Source organism: Lampetra fluviatilis, chromosome 1, assembly GCF_964198595.1.
Source record: "Lampetra fluviatilis chromosome 1, kcLamFluv1.1, whole genome shotgun sequence".
Lineage (NCBI taxonomy): Eukaryota > Metazoa > Chordata > Hyperoartia > Petromyzontiformes > Petromyzontidae > Lampetra > Lampetra fluviatilis.
In genome coordinates this window covers 3,220,895-3,238,118 of record NC_136275.1, presented here as the reverse complement: position 1 = coordinate 3,238,118, position 17,224 = coordinate 3,220,895, and the positions used below count along the sequence as shown (strand labels likewise).

General features: G+C 49.2%; 1 protein-coding gene across 1 annotated transcript; it reads right to left on the bottom strand.

Annotated features, from left to right (window-relative positions):
- Nucleotides 1–1,234: 1,234 nt before the first annotated feature.
- On the bottom strand, nt 1,235–16,964 carry LOC144953261 (G protein-activated inward rectifier potassium channel 1-like). Its single transcript, XM_078883866.1, has 3 exons — nt 16,004–16,964; nt 8,988–9,204; nt 1,235–1,893 (listed from the first exon to the last, which is right to left on the bottom strand). The coding sequence occupies exons 1-3, from the start codon at nt 16,697–16,699 to the stop codon at nt 1,235–1,237; spliced, it is 1,572 nt and encodes a 523-aa protein (XP_078739992.1). The 5' UTR covers nt 16,700–16,964.
- Nucleotides 16,965–17,224: the final 260 nt, after the last annotated feature.

Sequence of the window (17,224 nt, the reverse complement as noted above, 5' to 3'; positions counted from 1 at the left end):
CTTTGTCATAAAGCCAACGTCCGACTTGCCTAAAATGCTGAACGGATAGAATCGAATACATGTTTCATGTAAAAGCGAATAGACGTCATGTAAATATGCTACGGTTTTTTTTTACTACAGCTGTTACAACGTGCTTAATCAAGTACGTTTCTTACACGAGAGACATTAACAGCACAGACACTGCATCACCGAGTGACATAAAATATGTAGTGCATGTATTATATGATGATAATTTCGTTTTGTATACACATCACAAAGGAAAACACATGAGCAGCTTAAATTATATATCGAAACATGAACGTGTTATAAAATTGTGCAATAAGCTTTACAGCTTTAATAAATGTGTGCTATTTTGTTGCCTTTAATAATAATATAGAATTATGTATATATATAGGCAGCCCTGTTTATATTATTGTCACACATGCTAGGGCTTATCAGTAATCAAAGGTCTTTCATTGTAGGCACGGTATTCATGTATGGCATCAAAAAAGCCACTCTGTTACCCTGAAAAATATGCACATTCATCAATGTGAAATTCTTTTCGTTCACACATTCTCTCTCTCTCTCTATTTCCCTCCCTCCCTCCCTCTCCAATTTTCTTTCCGACGGTGACCGAAACGCACAATCGCTCTGCGTGGTAAAACTTCGTGCTATTCGGGATGCCGTCGGTGTGGGCTCGCCGTACGTAAAGGGGGCCGAGAGTTCAGATGTCCCGGAGGGACGAGGGGGTGGGTGGGTGGGTGGGGTGGTGAGGGAGCGATGAAAGCAGCACCGGTGGCAAATACCTCGCAGATCGACGGTGCAGTAAATCCCGAGGAATGCGTCGGCCCCGAAACCAAGCAGCAGCAGCAGCAGAGTGTGGATTCGAAACGGCCGAAGTCCCGTTGCTGTTCGCGGTATTTCTGTTTCCCCTCCCCACCCCCACCCATATTGGCGTTTCGCAGCGGGCTCGCGTTGAGTCGCAATTAAAACGGCAACAACAACAACAACAAAAAAACAGCCGATGCCTCGTACTGCAGCTAAAGGGGGAGTTTTCGGCTCGAGAAGTCGGAGGAGCGCCAGCGCCACCAACGCTCTCAGAAGCCACCAACTCTCCACCTCTCCCGTCGCCCGGCTCCTGCTGCCCGCCCCGTGCTTTCCATCACGCCAACGCGGGTTCACAAAGCAGCAGCAGCAGCAGCACCAGAGCCACCGCCCCCCCCCAACCCCCGTCTTCCCGTGCCCGCGCCAGCGCCTATCCGTTCATCTTGCGCAGCTTGGCCGGCAGGATCTCCTCGGGAGCTCGGAAACTGATGCACGTGTTCATCCGCTGCAGCTTGGCCGGCAACTCGGACCTGCCGCCCACCGCCGGGCTCCTCTGCACGCCCGCGTCCGAGTTCATCTTGAAGGTTCTGAGCGGGAAGCGCTCCTCGGGCTCCGAGCCCATGCGCTTCATCTTGAGCGGGATCTCGCCCATGCTGTCGCTGCCCATGCCGAAGCCGATGCCGGCGCTCGACACCGTCTCGCTGATGGTGGAGCTCATGCGCAGCAGCCGCCTGCTCTGGACGTCGCCGCCCCCCGCGCTCATCCTCTGCAGCTTGGACGGCAGACGCGCCGCGGCCGCGGGAGCCGCCGCCTCGCCGGGGCCGCCGTCCTGGCAGTCCAAGCCGCCCGAGTCTTTCCTGCGGTTCTCGGCGAGCAGGGCGCGCTGCGGCGACAGCGGCGACTGCAGCAGCGAGGTGGCCTCCTCCTGCTCCTTGATGCTCTGCGGCGCCGTGGGCACCTCGAAGGTGCTGTGGAACTGCGAGTAGTCGACGCGGAAGAAGCCGTCCTCGAGCGACATGACGGGCAGGAAGCGGTGGCCCCAGAGCACCTCGTCCTCCGTGTAGGAGGTGCGCGCCTGGCACGTCATGCCTACGCGACAGCGGCTGCACGGCTTTAATTTGCACGCGGGAGGCACACGGACGTCGACGCGTCGACCGCGAACGTCGATGCGCAGGAGAAGCCGGACGCGAGCACGGCCCGTCGCGAGCAAGTCCGGCTGCGTGATTACGTTGAAAGTAGTTTTTGCTTGGATCGGGCATTGTTGCCCTTTGCATGCCCCACCACCACTGGTCTAATGTAAGGGGGTGCTGTTGCTTATATCCAGCGTCTACTGCATCTCACCTTTAGCTTCGACCGCATGTACGGGCAAGGTGAATGACCGGAAGGCTTTACAAAAAGCAGTCATGGTACCTTTGACAGAGAAGCCGAATTCAGTGGGGAGAGTGGGAGAATTAGGACTTGCTTCATGTGCACCCGAGGTCGTGCTAGGAGGACTTACAAGAAGATTACAAGCAAACACATCATGGGACCTCCTTTGCCAGTGCCAAAATATGATAATAGGCTTTCGCCCTTTTTTCTGGCAACAAAACAAGTGTTGAGATGTTAAAACACCAAACTGAAACCTTTTAACAAGGAATCATGTCTGCATTAACCTCAATGCTTGTGGTCAGAATGCAACAAAAAAAACGCCTTTTGGCATCCTCTGGTCTAACACCGTTTGAGATGAGGCTCAAAAGAAAGCTGTCTCTGGTGTGGACCAATCAGTTTCAAAGACAATGCATATATTGTCAGAGATTTTTGTTTGCATTCTGACCACAAGCATTGTGGTTAATGCAGGCATGATTCCTTGTTAAAGGTTTCAGTTTGGTGTTTTAACATCTTAACACCTGTTTTGTTGCCAGAAAAAAAAGAGGGAAAACCTATTCTCATTACAAGCAAAGTTCAAATGTATTTATCGTAAGAAACAAATTCGGTTTCATGAAAAGGTGCGGGACACGAGATGCGATGAGAATGCTTTGTGAATGGCGCATAGAACATGGCCAGGCGTTGTGTGTGTGTGTCGTGGACTATGAGAAGGTTATCATTGACAGGTTTGCAGATTTTCAAGGGATGGGGGCAGGCACGTATGTATGTGTGTTGATCTTCTTTCGCACCGTACGTAACTAACCGTGCTGATTGGCTGACGAGTGAGTTAATCAACACGGCAAATCAAGATGCGTACAATGCTCAATGTAGACAGGACAGACGTTAAGAGATTGTCGAGGAAAGGAGGAGGAAGCTTGAATGTCAAGATTGACGGACATTTGGTAGAATGGGTGAAGACATTGAGGTTCTGTGCGCATTGATCCGTGGAAGATGGATTGGCGTGTCGCAGACAACAAAGATTGAGGATTGGCGGTGGAGTAAGAGGCATTCAGGAGGAAGAAATAGTTGCTGACGAGAACGACGAGTGAAATGGAGAAGATGAATAAGAAGATGATTAAGGAGAAGGACAAGATGAAAAAGTGGTGTGGAAGTGTAGCTCTGCACGGAGCGAAAAACGTGGCGACTGACAAAAGACGCGGCGAGACGTTGGAAGCGTTTGGAGACGTGGATATTGGAGGAGGATGCAGAGAGCGAGGCACGGACAGAGAAGAAGACCAATGGAGGAACATCGCAAAGCACCAACGGAGGAGAAAGGAGAATGGAAGTCACTGGAAGGAGAGAGGAGAACTGTATTGGACGCATTCCAAGAGGGGACTTTTAAATTAACAAAGGCACCACAGGAGGAGGTTGTGACTGGAAAAGAAGGCCAAGGATTGCGATGTTGAAAGAGCCAAAAGGAATAAAAATTGCTTCGTGTAAGTGAGGAAGGCAAGGTAACAGAGGAAGATGGGGAAGATTTTATTATTTATTATTTATGGTTACCAGGTAAGGCCCAGTGAGCTAGATAACTTTTTTCAGAAGCGACCTGGCCACAAATGATAGCCCCATGAAGTGGCTCATCACGTGGAAATGTATAGCAGACACATACTCTAAACGCGTGATGTTGATTCTAAATGTGGAGGGAAAAACCGGAACACCCGGAGAAAAATCCACGCCACCTTGCGGGGAGAACATGCAACCTCCAAATATACAGCAGGCGTCAGGGTCAGGATCAAACCCAGGCAAGGTAGTTAACATCTCACCACCACAGACAAGCTCCTGCCGTTACTGATGGTCGTGATCTTGGAGAGGCACTTCGAGTCGCAAGGCTCGTTTTTTGTCACCAAAGTCAACGAGTAGCCAATTGCTTCCTACGTGAATTACCTCGTGGGTTGAAACTGGATTTCTCAAGGGGGGGGAAAAAAAGTTGCATTTTAAAGGGAAGAAATCACACAAACGTACAAATATAAAGACTGGTCTACAAGGTACTCGAGTACACATCCATGCCGGTTGGGACTTCCACGCACGTGGAGGGCTTTTGCACAATATAAGAGCCTGCCACCTCTTCTTGGTTCTTTCGGTAAAGTCACGTAGAAGGGAAATAATAAAATAAAAAATATAAAACATAATAAAATAATTCTCACGACGTTTCGGCCATAACGCAAGCAGCCGTCCTCAGGTGAAGAACAGGTCTGTCGGGAAGACAGACCTGTTCCGACAGACCTGTTCTTCACCTGAGGACGGCTGCTTGCGTTGTGGCCGAAACGTCGTGAGAATTATTTTATTATGTTTTATTTTATTATTTTATTATTTCCCTTCTGTGACTTTACCGAAAGAACCAAGAAGATGAATCCCTGCAGTCACGAATGCTTTAAATCGAAAAGCCTGCCACCTCTGAAGCGGTTGCATTACAGGTGGGCAGATGCCCATGCTGGACATCTGTGGGGAAAAAAACACGAAGAGCTTCACAGCTCATCGGGTTCCTCCTGCAGCCGAAATAAAGATTCCGATTCTGGGAGCCGAAAACGCTTGGCGAGTCACACGATAAGGACAAACCCGTGACTTGAAGCTTTCGTGACTGCAGGAATTGATTTTCTTGGGTCTTTCGGTAAAGTCACGGAGATAGGTTCAAATAATATGTTCCTTGAATAATATTTTCTTTGAACCTATCTTCGTGACTTTACCGAAAGACCCAAGAATAAGGACAAACCCGTTGTGTTTTGGGGGTCACTGCACTTCAGGTCACAACGCTTCACTTTCTGCTTCTTTCCCTCACACTGCTACACCTGGGAATTCCCCCCATCTCTTTTTCCAAAGGTCTCGCAATGATCTTTGCCCACTTGGAGAAATGCATTGCACACTGCTCATCCTCACCCACAATGCGTACATACTCTTTGGTTCTTTCGGTAAAGTCACGTAGGTATAAAATAACCGAAAGAAGCAAAGGGTATGGATTCCTGCAGTCACGAAAGCTCCAAATCAAGATTAATGCGTACATATTTAACAAATTTGACGGTGCTGTTTGTTGCTGGTCGCTTAATGTTTTGGGCCTGTGCTCAGCAACTGGGTGTTATCTCCCTCGCCTGGTACGCAGGAGATCGTGGACTCAATCCCGAGCCTGACGATGCCTGTTGTATAACTGGAAATCCGCAAGTTCTCTCCTAGTGGTCGCGTGGATTTTTCTCCGGGTTCCTCCAGTTTTGCCCTCCACTTTTAGAAACACGCGTTTACATGACTTCCCTGCTCCCCTAAATTCCCACGTGTGATGATATGAGCCACTGCGATGAGTATTCATGTGTGTTTAATTCTAGATTCGAAGCTTTCGTGACTGCAAGGATTCCTATTCTGAGTTCTTTCGGTAAAGTCACGTAGGTAAAAAATGAAATTAAAATTAATAAAAAAATATAAATAAAATAATAAAATCACGACGTTTCGGAGGCAACACAAGTCTTGATGCAGCAAATCTGGCTGTGACGGTCCCACCTGATGACGGAGACGTGTGTTGCCTCCGAAACGTCGTGATTTTATTATTTTATTTTTATTTCTTATTAATTTTAATTAAATTTTTTACCTACGTGACTTTACCGAAAGAACTAAGAGTATTCATGTGTGGCCAGGTATCCTCGGAAAAAGAACTGGTAAATAAAATGGTACGCAAAAAAAACTGCGCTTAAAAAAATATTATTTAAATATATATGTAAAATCGCAGCTATGCGTGAAACAGCTTTGCACTCTACCAAGGTACAATGCAGGCGGCTTTTATCCCCAAGGGCCGTGAGAGACGCTGCACAGCGCACACGGCAACAGCAGCAGTGTGATTGGCCGCTCTTCAATTGTGAGATTAGAACATTTTTAGATATTTCCATCATTCCTTTATCGGGTTTACAGTGTGTAGGTTCATCTTCTCGGTTCTTTCGGTAAAGTCACGTAGAAGGGAAATAATAGAATAATAAAATTTAAACATAATAAAATAATTCTCACGACGTTTCGGCCACAACGCAAGCAGCCATCCTCAGGCGAAGAACAGGTCTGTCGGAAAGACAGCGTCTGAAGAACCAAGAAGATGAATCCCTGCAGTCACGAAAGCTTTAAATCGAAAGTGTGTAGGTTGTCAACCTTCTCGGTGGTCACACCTTGACATGGGAGGTGGGTGGGGAGAGGTGGGGGCGGAATTGGCCGAGCGATTGAGCCCGAGGTGGCGAGCTCGTTGTGCGAACGCGACCGTGCGACGCTTGACTGGAGAGGGAGCTAAAATCGCAAAGCTGATTGCGCACGCTTACCAAACAAACAAACAAAAACCCAACATCGCTCCGGCGTGCGCAGCAACATCAACCACCGCGCCGGTATCTGGCGTAATGGCGTGCGTCAAGTGCGTAAAATAGCACCGTCCTATTTCAATGCAAACGCCTTCATTAAGATTCTCTACGTGGGGTCCCTTTTTTATTTTTTCCTACGCGACTATTAATAAACTAATGGATTGCTAAAATCACAACGCTTGTCAAAATTAACCCATTATTAACATCAATTAATGTAGGCTCAGCGGGGTGGGATCAGCCGTATCATCTCCACACGCGCGGGGGTCAATCATCGTTGGCACCTGGGGGTCGGGCTCCGAGCGCGAGGGCATTGCGGATGGCCAGGCCTCGTCGCTGCTGCTGCCACCCCCTGTGTTGTGACGCAGCGGACAGCACCAATGCACGGTGGGGGAGTGGTGGCGCAGCGGTTCAGCGCACCGAGCTACGATAGCCGGCGACCGGGGTTCGATTATTCACGCCGACGGCCAACGCCGGTGACGATTCGTCTGAAGCCCGGTCATGGGCCTCGCCCAAGTCGACTCAGCCTCAAAGAGTCCGTTCAGATTTGGCTGCTGTGAAGCGTTTGGCTGCGATATATTTCCACGTGATGAACCACTTCGTTGAGCTATCATTTGTGGCCAGGTCGCTTCTGATAAAGAGCTACAGCATAGCTCATTAGGCCTCACCTGGTAAAATAAAAAAAATAGTTATTAGTTTAGTTTCAAATGCGTACCTGGCGCGGTGTGTAAACATCGCCACTGGGGAGACAAAGACGGTCGGGTGTGGTGTTGACCATCCACCCCCTCTCGTGCGCCATGCTGGCCTTCATAAGCGCTCGCTAACAGGACCGGCCCCAACATACCGTTAAAACTACACGGGGGATCTTTGTCTTGAATGAGCTCTGTGCTCCCGGTTCGGAGGGATAATGTAACAGAGAGCCGCGTTTCTCTCTTGTGGAGAAGACACAGGGACGGCGCTCTGCATCGCTTGGAGACAAGAAGGGAGCTCTACCGCTTGGGTGTGGAAATCGAAAAAGAGACATAGTGCCGCAGTTACTCATCTGCCAAACGGTCGTAATGCGGCTCGGATGCAGTGCCCTTGCTGACTGATGGTGAGGCTCTGTTTGTGGGTAGGCACTCGGCAGCACGTACGTTTTTTTTTTTGACAAACAAGCCACTCGTTTGAGACAATCAAGGGAGAGTGGTGTACGATGTACGCTAACCGACCGTCATCCTGGGGTTACACGTGGACATAGCTGTGCAAGGTTTCAGGACAGAACGAATGACGAAATGGAATGATTTGCCCTACACCTGAGCGTGACGCAGCACTCTGACGCAGCTGGGCCGCCAAAATTGCCGCTCAGAGGGGCGTCATCGGTCATTTACATCTCAGCGCGGGTGCAGGTACAACGTCTAACACTTCACAGCCAGCGTGCAGCTAATGCGACTCATGAGAGCCCTTCGTGTGCCTCTTGAGTCCTATCATTTTTCTGTCTAATGAGACATTGTGGGTTGGCGCTCATAAAGACTTGGGGGTTTGCCAAATGACGTGCGTCGCCCATTAACACAGTTGTTGATTCCTTGCATCGCTACTGTCACCCAATGATTATTTTGGAACATTACAATGGTAACACGGTGTGATGGAATTCAATGCCAGGTTACTCTGTTACAAAACTCTGCTCTGGTAGCTGTCATCCGATCAAGTGCTCGGGCCCAGTGCTGTGTGCTCGGGCCCAGCTGTTTCAAAACGAGAGTGTAAGAACATTGCGCTACAGTCGAGATGAGATAAAACCCAGGCGGCGGAGAGCATTTACTTTACGTTGCAATAAAAGCCAATTAAACTACTTGAACAACTCTTTTTTTATTTTAGCAGTTAAGGCCCATTGAGCCAAATTTATTTTTTTCAGAAGCTACCTTGCCACACATGATAGCACATCAACGAAGTGGCCTATCATCGCGTGGGAATTTACAGAAGCAAAATACTGTAAACGCATGTCGCTTCTAGCTGCGAAGGGAAAAACCGGAAGACCCGGAGAAAAAAAATGCACGTATTAGGATCCCGATTGGGGGACCTCGAAAAAAATCCACGCATTCGGGTCCCGATTGGGGGTTCTGGAGAAAAATCCACGCATTAGGGTGCCGATTGGGGGACCTGGAAAAAAATCCACGCATTCGGGTGCCGATTGGGGGTCCAGGAGAAAAATCCACACATTAGGGTGCCGATTGGGGGACCTGGAAAAAAATCCACGCATTCGGGTCCCGATTGGGGGACCTGGAGAAAAATCCACGCATTAGGGTGCGGATTGGGGGACCTGGAAAAAAATCCACGCATTAGGGTGCCGATTGGGGGTCCTGCAGAAAAATCCACGCATTGGGGCCCAACTGGAAAACGACTTGACCAGGGAGCTCACACGGCGCGTCCGCCGTTTAAAACGCCGCGTCGGCGCGGCCCAACCCCGAGTTTTCCGCCACGGCGCTCTCTCACCGGTCGTCTCGACGATGCCCTCGAGGATGACGACGATTTCGAATTGCTCCGTCTGCATGGAGCGATAGGAGAGCTCGTAGAAGGGGCTGTTGGTGTCGATGACGTGACAGATGGTGAGGGGCGACACCAGAAACAGCTGATCGGCGCCCGTGCCGAATCCCACGTCCAGCTCCAGCTGATCCAGTGGCAGGAACTCGCCCTCCGGCGTCTGCCGCGACTGCCCGCCCGCCCGCGCGCACACGCACACGGCAGGGATCTCGTTACGGTCGCAGGGGAGACTCCGCGGGGCTCGGGCGCGTTCTCTCCGCCCGCCTTCTTGTTTGCCAGCAACAAAAAACTTTTATTTTTGTTAAGCAATTTTTTTTTATTGTCGTCGTTTAAAGAACCCAGAATGCAGGTGGGGATTAAAAAGGAAGGGTAAAACAACAGGTAACCTTAATTCTAGATTTGAAGCTTTCGTGACTGCAAGGAATCATCTTCTTAGGTTTTTTTTCGGTAAAGTCACGTAGAAAGTAAAATAAAATAAAAACAAAAATCACGACGTTTCGGAGGCAACACAAGTCTCCGTCATCAGGTGGGACCGTCACAGCCAGATTAGCTGTATCAAGTGAGGCAATGATTCAAGATGTAATCCCTTAAAAGCGAGTTGAGGGGGGAGGGAGAGGGAGGGGGGAGCTCATCAGACTATGGTAGCCAATGAAAGGAACGTATCGGGAGGGAGGGGGGGCGAGGCCAAAAGGGTGGGCGATGGACGTGGAAGCGCTTGTGCGCAAGCGGCCAATTACAGCACACGCCAACACAATGGAGCGATTGTGCGCAAGCGGCCAGCCACTGCACCCGCCAACACAATGGGCAGAGAGGAGGAGGGGAGGTCTAATACACATGATAGACAAAAGAACGAAAATGATGATGGGTACAAACTTAGGGGGAGCTCATCAGACTATGGTAGCCAATGAATGGAACGTATCGGGAGGGAGGGGGGGGGGCGGGGGGGGGCGAGGCCAAAAGGGTGGGCGACGGACGTGGAAGCGCTTGTGCGCAAGCGGCCAATTACAGCACACGCCAACACAATGGAGAGAGAGGGGGAGGGGGGGTCTGATACACGTGATAGACAAAAGAACGAAAATGCCCATGTTTATACCAATGCTGGCTGAACAATGAAGAGAGTACTGTTAAAATAACTGGGGATGTTAACACTCGGTAAAGTACAGTAAAATAGTGCCTGTCAGATAAGATGGTCCAAAAAATTTGTGATTAAGTCTTTTTTGCGTGGTTGATAACATCTTTCCAATGATTACTAAGTTTGTACCCATCATCACGGTTGAAATTATGTCTGTGTTTGTATATTTGTATGGCTTCGTGCACAAACCTTTGATGGTAGCCGGGAGGTTTGCAGAGAACCTTGGTCTCGGAAAAGACAATTTCATGAGAGCCCACCGAGTTGTAGCAATGATCGGCCACGGCAGAATGATCGGCCACGGCAATGATCGGCCACGGCTTCTGCCGTGGCCGATCATTGCTACAACTCGGTGGGCTCTCATGAAATTGTCTTTTCCGAGACCAAGGTTCTCTGCAAACCTCCCGGCTACCATCAAAGGTTTGTACACGAAGCCATACAAATATACAAACACAGACATAATTTCAACCGTGATGATGGGTACAAACTTAGTAATCATTGGAAAGATGTTATCAACCACGCAAAAAAGACTTAATCACAAATTTTTTGGACCATCTTATCTGACAGGCACTATTTTACTGTACTTTACCGAGTGTTAACATCCCCAGTTATTTTAACAGTACTCTCTTCATTGTTCAGCCAGCATTGGTTTAAACATGGGCATTTTCGTTCTTTTGTCTATCATGTGTATCAGACCCCCCCTCCACCTCTCTCTCCATTGTGTTGGCGTGTGCAGTAATTGGCCGCTTGCGCACAAGCGCTTCCACGTCCGTCGCCCACCCTTTTGGCCTCGCCCCCCCCGCCCCCCCCTCCCTCCCGATACGTTCCATTCATTGGCTACCATAGTCTGATGAGCTCCCCCTAAGTTTGTACCCATCATCATTTTCGTTCTATTGTCTATCATGTGTATTAGACCTCCCCTCCTCCTCTCTGCCCATTGTGTTGGCGGGTGCAGTGGCTGGCCGCTTGCGCACAATCGCTCCATTGTGTTGGCGTGTGCAGTAATTGGCCGCTTGCGCACAAGCGCTTCCACGTCCATCGCCCACCCTTTTGGCCTCGCCCCCCCCTCCCTCCCGATACGTTCCTTTCATTGGCTACCATAGTCTGATGAGCTCCCCCCTCTCCCTCCCCCCTCAACTCGCTTTTAAGGGATTACATCTTGAATCATTGCCTCACTTGATACAGCTAATCTGGCTGTGACGGTCCCACCTGATGACGGAGACTTGTGTTGCCTCCGAAACGTCGTGATTTTTGTTTTTATTTTACTTTCTACGTGACTTTACCGAAAAAAAAAAAACCTAAGAAGAAAACAGGTAACCTCATTTACTTGATACAGCTGTCGTGGCTGTGACGGTTCTACCTGAAGACGGAAGCTTGTGTTGCCTCCGAAACGTCGTGATTTTTATTTTATTTTACTTTTATTAATTTTAATGTTTTACCTACGTGACTTTACCGAAAAAACCTAAGAATATGAACAGGTAACTTGTAACAAGCTAGGTGCGTAACGCACCCTCGAAATTAGGGGTCGAACGAGGGTGCCTGGGCTGGCTGGCCCACCGCGTTGGGAGTGACGATTGGGAGGCAGTGAATTTAAGTTGAGGGGGGGGAGAATGGGAGAAAGGGGATGGGAGAGGTAATGTAACCAAACAGAACCCCCCACCCACCCCACCCCCCCCCCAAAAGAAAAAAACACAAACGCGATGTCCAAGTTTGTCAATTTGGTGATCTCCAAGGAGTAACGGTTCCAGTATCAAGAGTTGAACTGAGCAATGGCGATATCATGGGACCTTGTTTGCCAGTACAACAGCTGTGTTAAAGATGTTCGAACACCAAATAGAAACCTTTTGCAAGGAATCGAGTCTGCATTAACCACACGCACTTGTGGCGGACATGCAAACACACATCTCTTATTATAATGTGTGCATTGTCTTTGAAACGCAATGTCTCTGGTGTCGGCCAACCAGTTTGAAAGACAATGAAAAAATCATCAGAGCGTGTTTGTTTTCATGTTTCCCCACAAGCACACGTGGTTCATGCCGACTCAATTGCTTGCAAAAGGTGCCTATTTGGCGTTGGAACATCTTAACACCTCCTGTTTTGCTGTCAGAAAGGGTTACACCGATTCGTAGTTTTCACACTTCAGCAATAACTTTTAGCAGCACACATCTCGAATGCAACGAAGGCCGTTTTCTGCGAATCTTTACATTTTATTTTGCGTTCAGTGTGGATTTGCCTCGAGCATGCATTGTTTTGTTTTAATAGTTACGAAGCATATGGCCGGCTTTGCCAATTAAATTAAGTCTTCTTGGTTCTTTCGGTAAAGTCACGTGGAAGGGAAATAATAAAATAATAAAATAAAACATAATAAAATACAATTCTCACGACGTTTCGGCCACAACGCAAGCAGCCGTCCTCGAAATTTAAATCGAAATTTAAATTAAGTCTGCTGTTTTCACCTTGTGCTTATTTGTGGTACCTGCTGTCAAGTGCTTTCACACGGGCAGTGGACTTTGCCTGGTAGGATGGGGATGGCTTAGTTGAATTTGTATGTGTTTGAGTGATTTGTTTACCTTTCTTGTACTCTGCGCTACTATCTTGTTTAAGTAGCTGTGTGTTGTTGTAAAGTTCTTACCCGGCCCTACCGGATAAATAAATATCCTGATTTTGAAAAAAAAATCTGCAATCTCACTGCGCAGTTGACATCTGCAGGCAAGTCGCACGTTCCTGTCAGAGAGTGTGTCACAGATGACGCATTCACTCTCGTTGCCTTTAAAGCGAGGAAATATAAACTCACAAATGTTAATATGATAACAGTTTTTTTGGGGGTGAAATCGCGTAAATGTAATTGTGCCGTTAAACCCGCCACGTAAACAAAATATGCCAATTCGTTACTACTTCAGCAAAACGGTGTGTGTGTGTGTGTTGGAGAGCAAAACCCACGACGTTCACAATTTTAGTACGACTTACAAATGTTCTGCCAAGGCGTACGCCAACACTTTGAAAATGCAACTTGACTCGATTAGACTTAGCTTGAACTATTCATTTTATTTGATACCTACGTGACTTTACCGAAAGAACCAAATAGCATGAACCCCTGCAGTCACGAAAACTTCAAATCTAGATTAGCTTGAACACTTCAATGTATCTCCTGTGGCTCGTGACCACAATTGACCTATTATCATCTTCAGTAGCAGTAGACCGCATGGGGAACAAGTGACTGATGCTAATAATTAAATTCCGGATGGCCCAATTCGGTATAGAGCAAGCCTCTGAAGGGATCCATGTGCAAGGTGATGAATGCATTATGGACACAAAACAGCGGTGTCATTGAGTCACCCTCACGAAGACAGCCAATAATTGGGTTTGCTGGCTCCACCAGGTCCGGTCGAGTCATCAGAATTTTGTAACCCACCCCCCCTCCCCCCATCGTACGGGAGGAACATTGCAGGCGGCTACGGAGAGATAAATGAGCCACTGATGCATTCGTCCATTTCGCTAAAGACTTATGGGTCCCCCGAGCCCCGCGGCACGGCGATGTGAAGGTGCGCGGTGGGGCTGGAGAGCACTGCAGTTGGAGGGGGCGGTACTGGCAGCCGTAAATCAGGGGGGCGACACGCACACACACACAATGTGTTTACTGCCGAATGGCTATTGCCAAGCAATATCCACACGATGACAATTATCTCAAACAAATACCCCGCAGAAAATTAAATGACATTCCCTCCGAAGCTTTTGGCCGGCATCAATCGTTAAATGTATCGCGCATTTCGCGTCTAATTGCTCCGTTGGCCGAACAATTCTATCCGTCATGGGGCACACGGCTATGGAATTAATTCTAGATTTGAAGCTTTCGTGACTGCAAGGATTCATATTCTTAGATTTTTTTTCGGTAAAGTCACGTAGGTAAAAAATTTAAATTAATAAAAGTAAAATAAAATAAAAATCACGACGTTTTGGGAGGCAACACAAGCTTCCGTCTTCAGGTGGAACCGTCACAGCCCAACAGCTGTATCAAGTAAATGAGAGATTACAGGAGATACCACTCCGTATATATAATGGTTGAGGGGGGGGGGGCAGGAATGGCCCACTTTTTATTATTATGGTAAGGTGCGGCTTGAGACTATGAATAGACTGCATAACAAAAGACTGAGCCTTTATTATGGAGAGGTTCGGTTTGTGACTACGCCTAGCCTACATAACAAAAGTGTGAAAAAAGAAAGCTAAACCTCGTCGTGATTTTTATTTTATTTTACTTTTATTAATTCTAATTTTTTTACCTACGTGACTTTACCGAAGAAACCTAAGAAAACAGCGTAGATACTTGCTCCGGTACGGCATTGGTGTTGCGTGCAGATTCATTTGCTTTGTGTTCGTTCATGGGAACGAGTTGCGTCACCTGCCCCGAACAATGCAAAACATTTTCTGAAACTGATGCAATTGAGACAACACACGAGTATGTACCGGCGTGTCAAATTGCAATACGTGTCCTATTGGTTTTCGTTGCAAGATATAATTTTCGAGAACGGTTTTAGGGCCAGCCCGACTTTCTGTCCCCAGGCACTGTGCGGATATATCTCTTAACATGATTGGGATGCCAATGTCACGTCAAGATAAGCCCCCCCCCCAAAAAAAAATACATCCGAAGAAGACCAGGCTTCACACAAACCGTGCAATCCGCGAGATGGGTTTAATCGAAAAGATGGCTTCGTGAGGACACAAAGTGCCGTGCCCAGTCATGGCGAGGAAAGCAGATTGGGTAGTTTGCCAAATAGACAGCTGTTTACGTTAATTAACCTTTTGTCTCTTGTTAAATACGAATATATATTTTAGAATGACGCTCTAGTTGCCATAAACTTGACAAGAACACACGAGGAGTACCCTCTCAATCACAGCTAATGTTAGTTTTTTTTAATCTAATTATTCTATATATTGGGTGCGGGTAAATGTATTAGAAAGTAAAAAAACGTCAAGCTTCGGATGTTTGGTTCGAGCCGAGTTCCGACACGCACATTTTAAACAAAGCCTCGGGTAGGATCTCAAAAGTGACATCACTCCGTGTGTGCCCTGCTCAAAGCACGCGTAGGATTGTTACTCAATTCTGCACGATTGCGTGTGTAATTTCCACGTTCATTTGGACGGAGATCATCATATAGGGTAGAAACTAATTTCCTGCCCGCACAGCGATTCCAGTAATTTACAGGCGCATTTGGTTGATTTGGACCCCGTAATTCCATTTGCCCACCCGATACCGCTTGCGGGTTGCGCGCTCGAAGCACAGCGACCGAGAAGAGAAGGAAGAGACATGACCTCGACCAGCGAGAGTATCCCCCCAGCTCGCTCTAAACGAAGGCGACAAGAGCTCGCTAGAGGAAGTCGCCACCGACTCAGCCCCAGCACCGCAACGTTGGGGGTGGAGAGGGGCGCGCGGGAGCGAGCTGAGCCCAACCCCCCTACTGAAGGAACCAGACATCCCCTTCTATATTCGTAGTCATGTCAAGACATATTCTTGGTCCTTTCGGTAAAGTCGCGTAAATAGAAAATAAAAAAATAAAAGCAAAAAAAACCCCACGACGTTTCGATCGTAACACAAGCGGTCTTCATCAGGCGGAGAGAACAAAGTCAAGACATGTCGGTGCCCTGTATACATAGAGTTGGGGGCTGCAGTAGAACGCAGTACAGACAAAGGCACGTCACATCGCGACTCATTCCGTTGAGGGCCACCAATATTTGTTGAAAGTTTGTTTAGCGTCCACTGTGTCGCCCCACCTCCCCCCTCCCCTCGCCGCCGCCCAGTCCCCCTCACTATTCAAACAACCTTCGCGCTGCCGTGTTGACTCACCCTGAGCAGCTTGCAGCGGATCTGCGCCGACACCATGTGGCTGTTGCGCAGGTTCCCGACGCGGAACATGAGGCAGAGTCTCCCGTCGCGCATCGAGATGACCGCGCTCTCGCTGAACATGAGCGTCTCGGCGCGCTTCTTGGGCTGCGACATCTTGATGAACATGCAGCCCACGAGGAAGGCGTCCACGATGGAGCCGAGCAGCGACTGGAAGAGGAAGAGGAGGATGCCCTCGGGGCACCGCTCCGTGATGTAGCGGTGGCCGTAGCCGATGGTCGCCTCCGTCTCGATGAAGAAGAGAAACGCCGACGGGAAGTTGTAGACGTTGGCGACGCACGGCGTGTAATCCGCGTCGCGCGCGATGTCCATGTCTCCGCGTATGTAGGCGATGAGCCACCAGAATCCGGCCATCACGAGCCACGCCACGGTGTAGGTGAGGATGAAGATGAGCAGGTTCCAGCGCCACTTGAGGTCGACGAGCGTGGTGAAAATGTCGGAGATGTATCGGCCCGTCTCGCCGCTCACGTTGCCGTGCTGCACGTTGCAACGGCCGTTCTTGGCGACGAAGCGCTGCCGCTTTTTCTTCTTCTTGCAGTCCGTGCCACGACCTCCTCGGCCTCCGAAGCCCCCGGGCCCGCTCACCACGCTAGACACCACCTGGTACTCCTCCACGGATCGTTGGCAGAACAGGGACATGCTTGAGGCGTCGCTGCTGGGGAGAAGTGGGGGGGAGGGGGCGAACGGGGGTGGGGGGACGATGTTGGAACCGTTACGGCTACAGCCGCGCGGCGTTCTGGGGGTTCTGTGCCGAGGCAGATTCGTCGCTGCTGCTGCTGATGCTGCGGGCGGAGCTTGATGTGGTGCCTCTCGCGAAGAGCCAGGTGATGCGCCTTCGAGATGACTTCCTCCGAATCCTCGATCTCACCATCTCGCACACGTGACAAGCGTGGCTCTTGTGTTGTTGTTGTTGCTGTGTGTGTGTTTTATCCAACAGGGTCCGTGGTTCCGTTGTTTTGTTTGTTTGGTAAAAACAAAAAGTGCGACTGCTCGCAATGGAAAGCGGGCGAAATGAGCCCGTCGTGTGAGTGGTGTGAGGGAGAGAGCAGAGGAACAGCGCTGAGTATGAGGCGTGGAGGAGGAGTGGTTCGTGCGGGTGGTGGGGGGGGGTGATGTGTGGGGGGAGGTGATGGTGGCTGGGGAGGAGCGCTGGGCGGGCCTTGG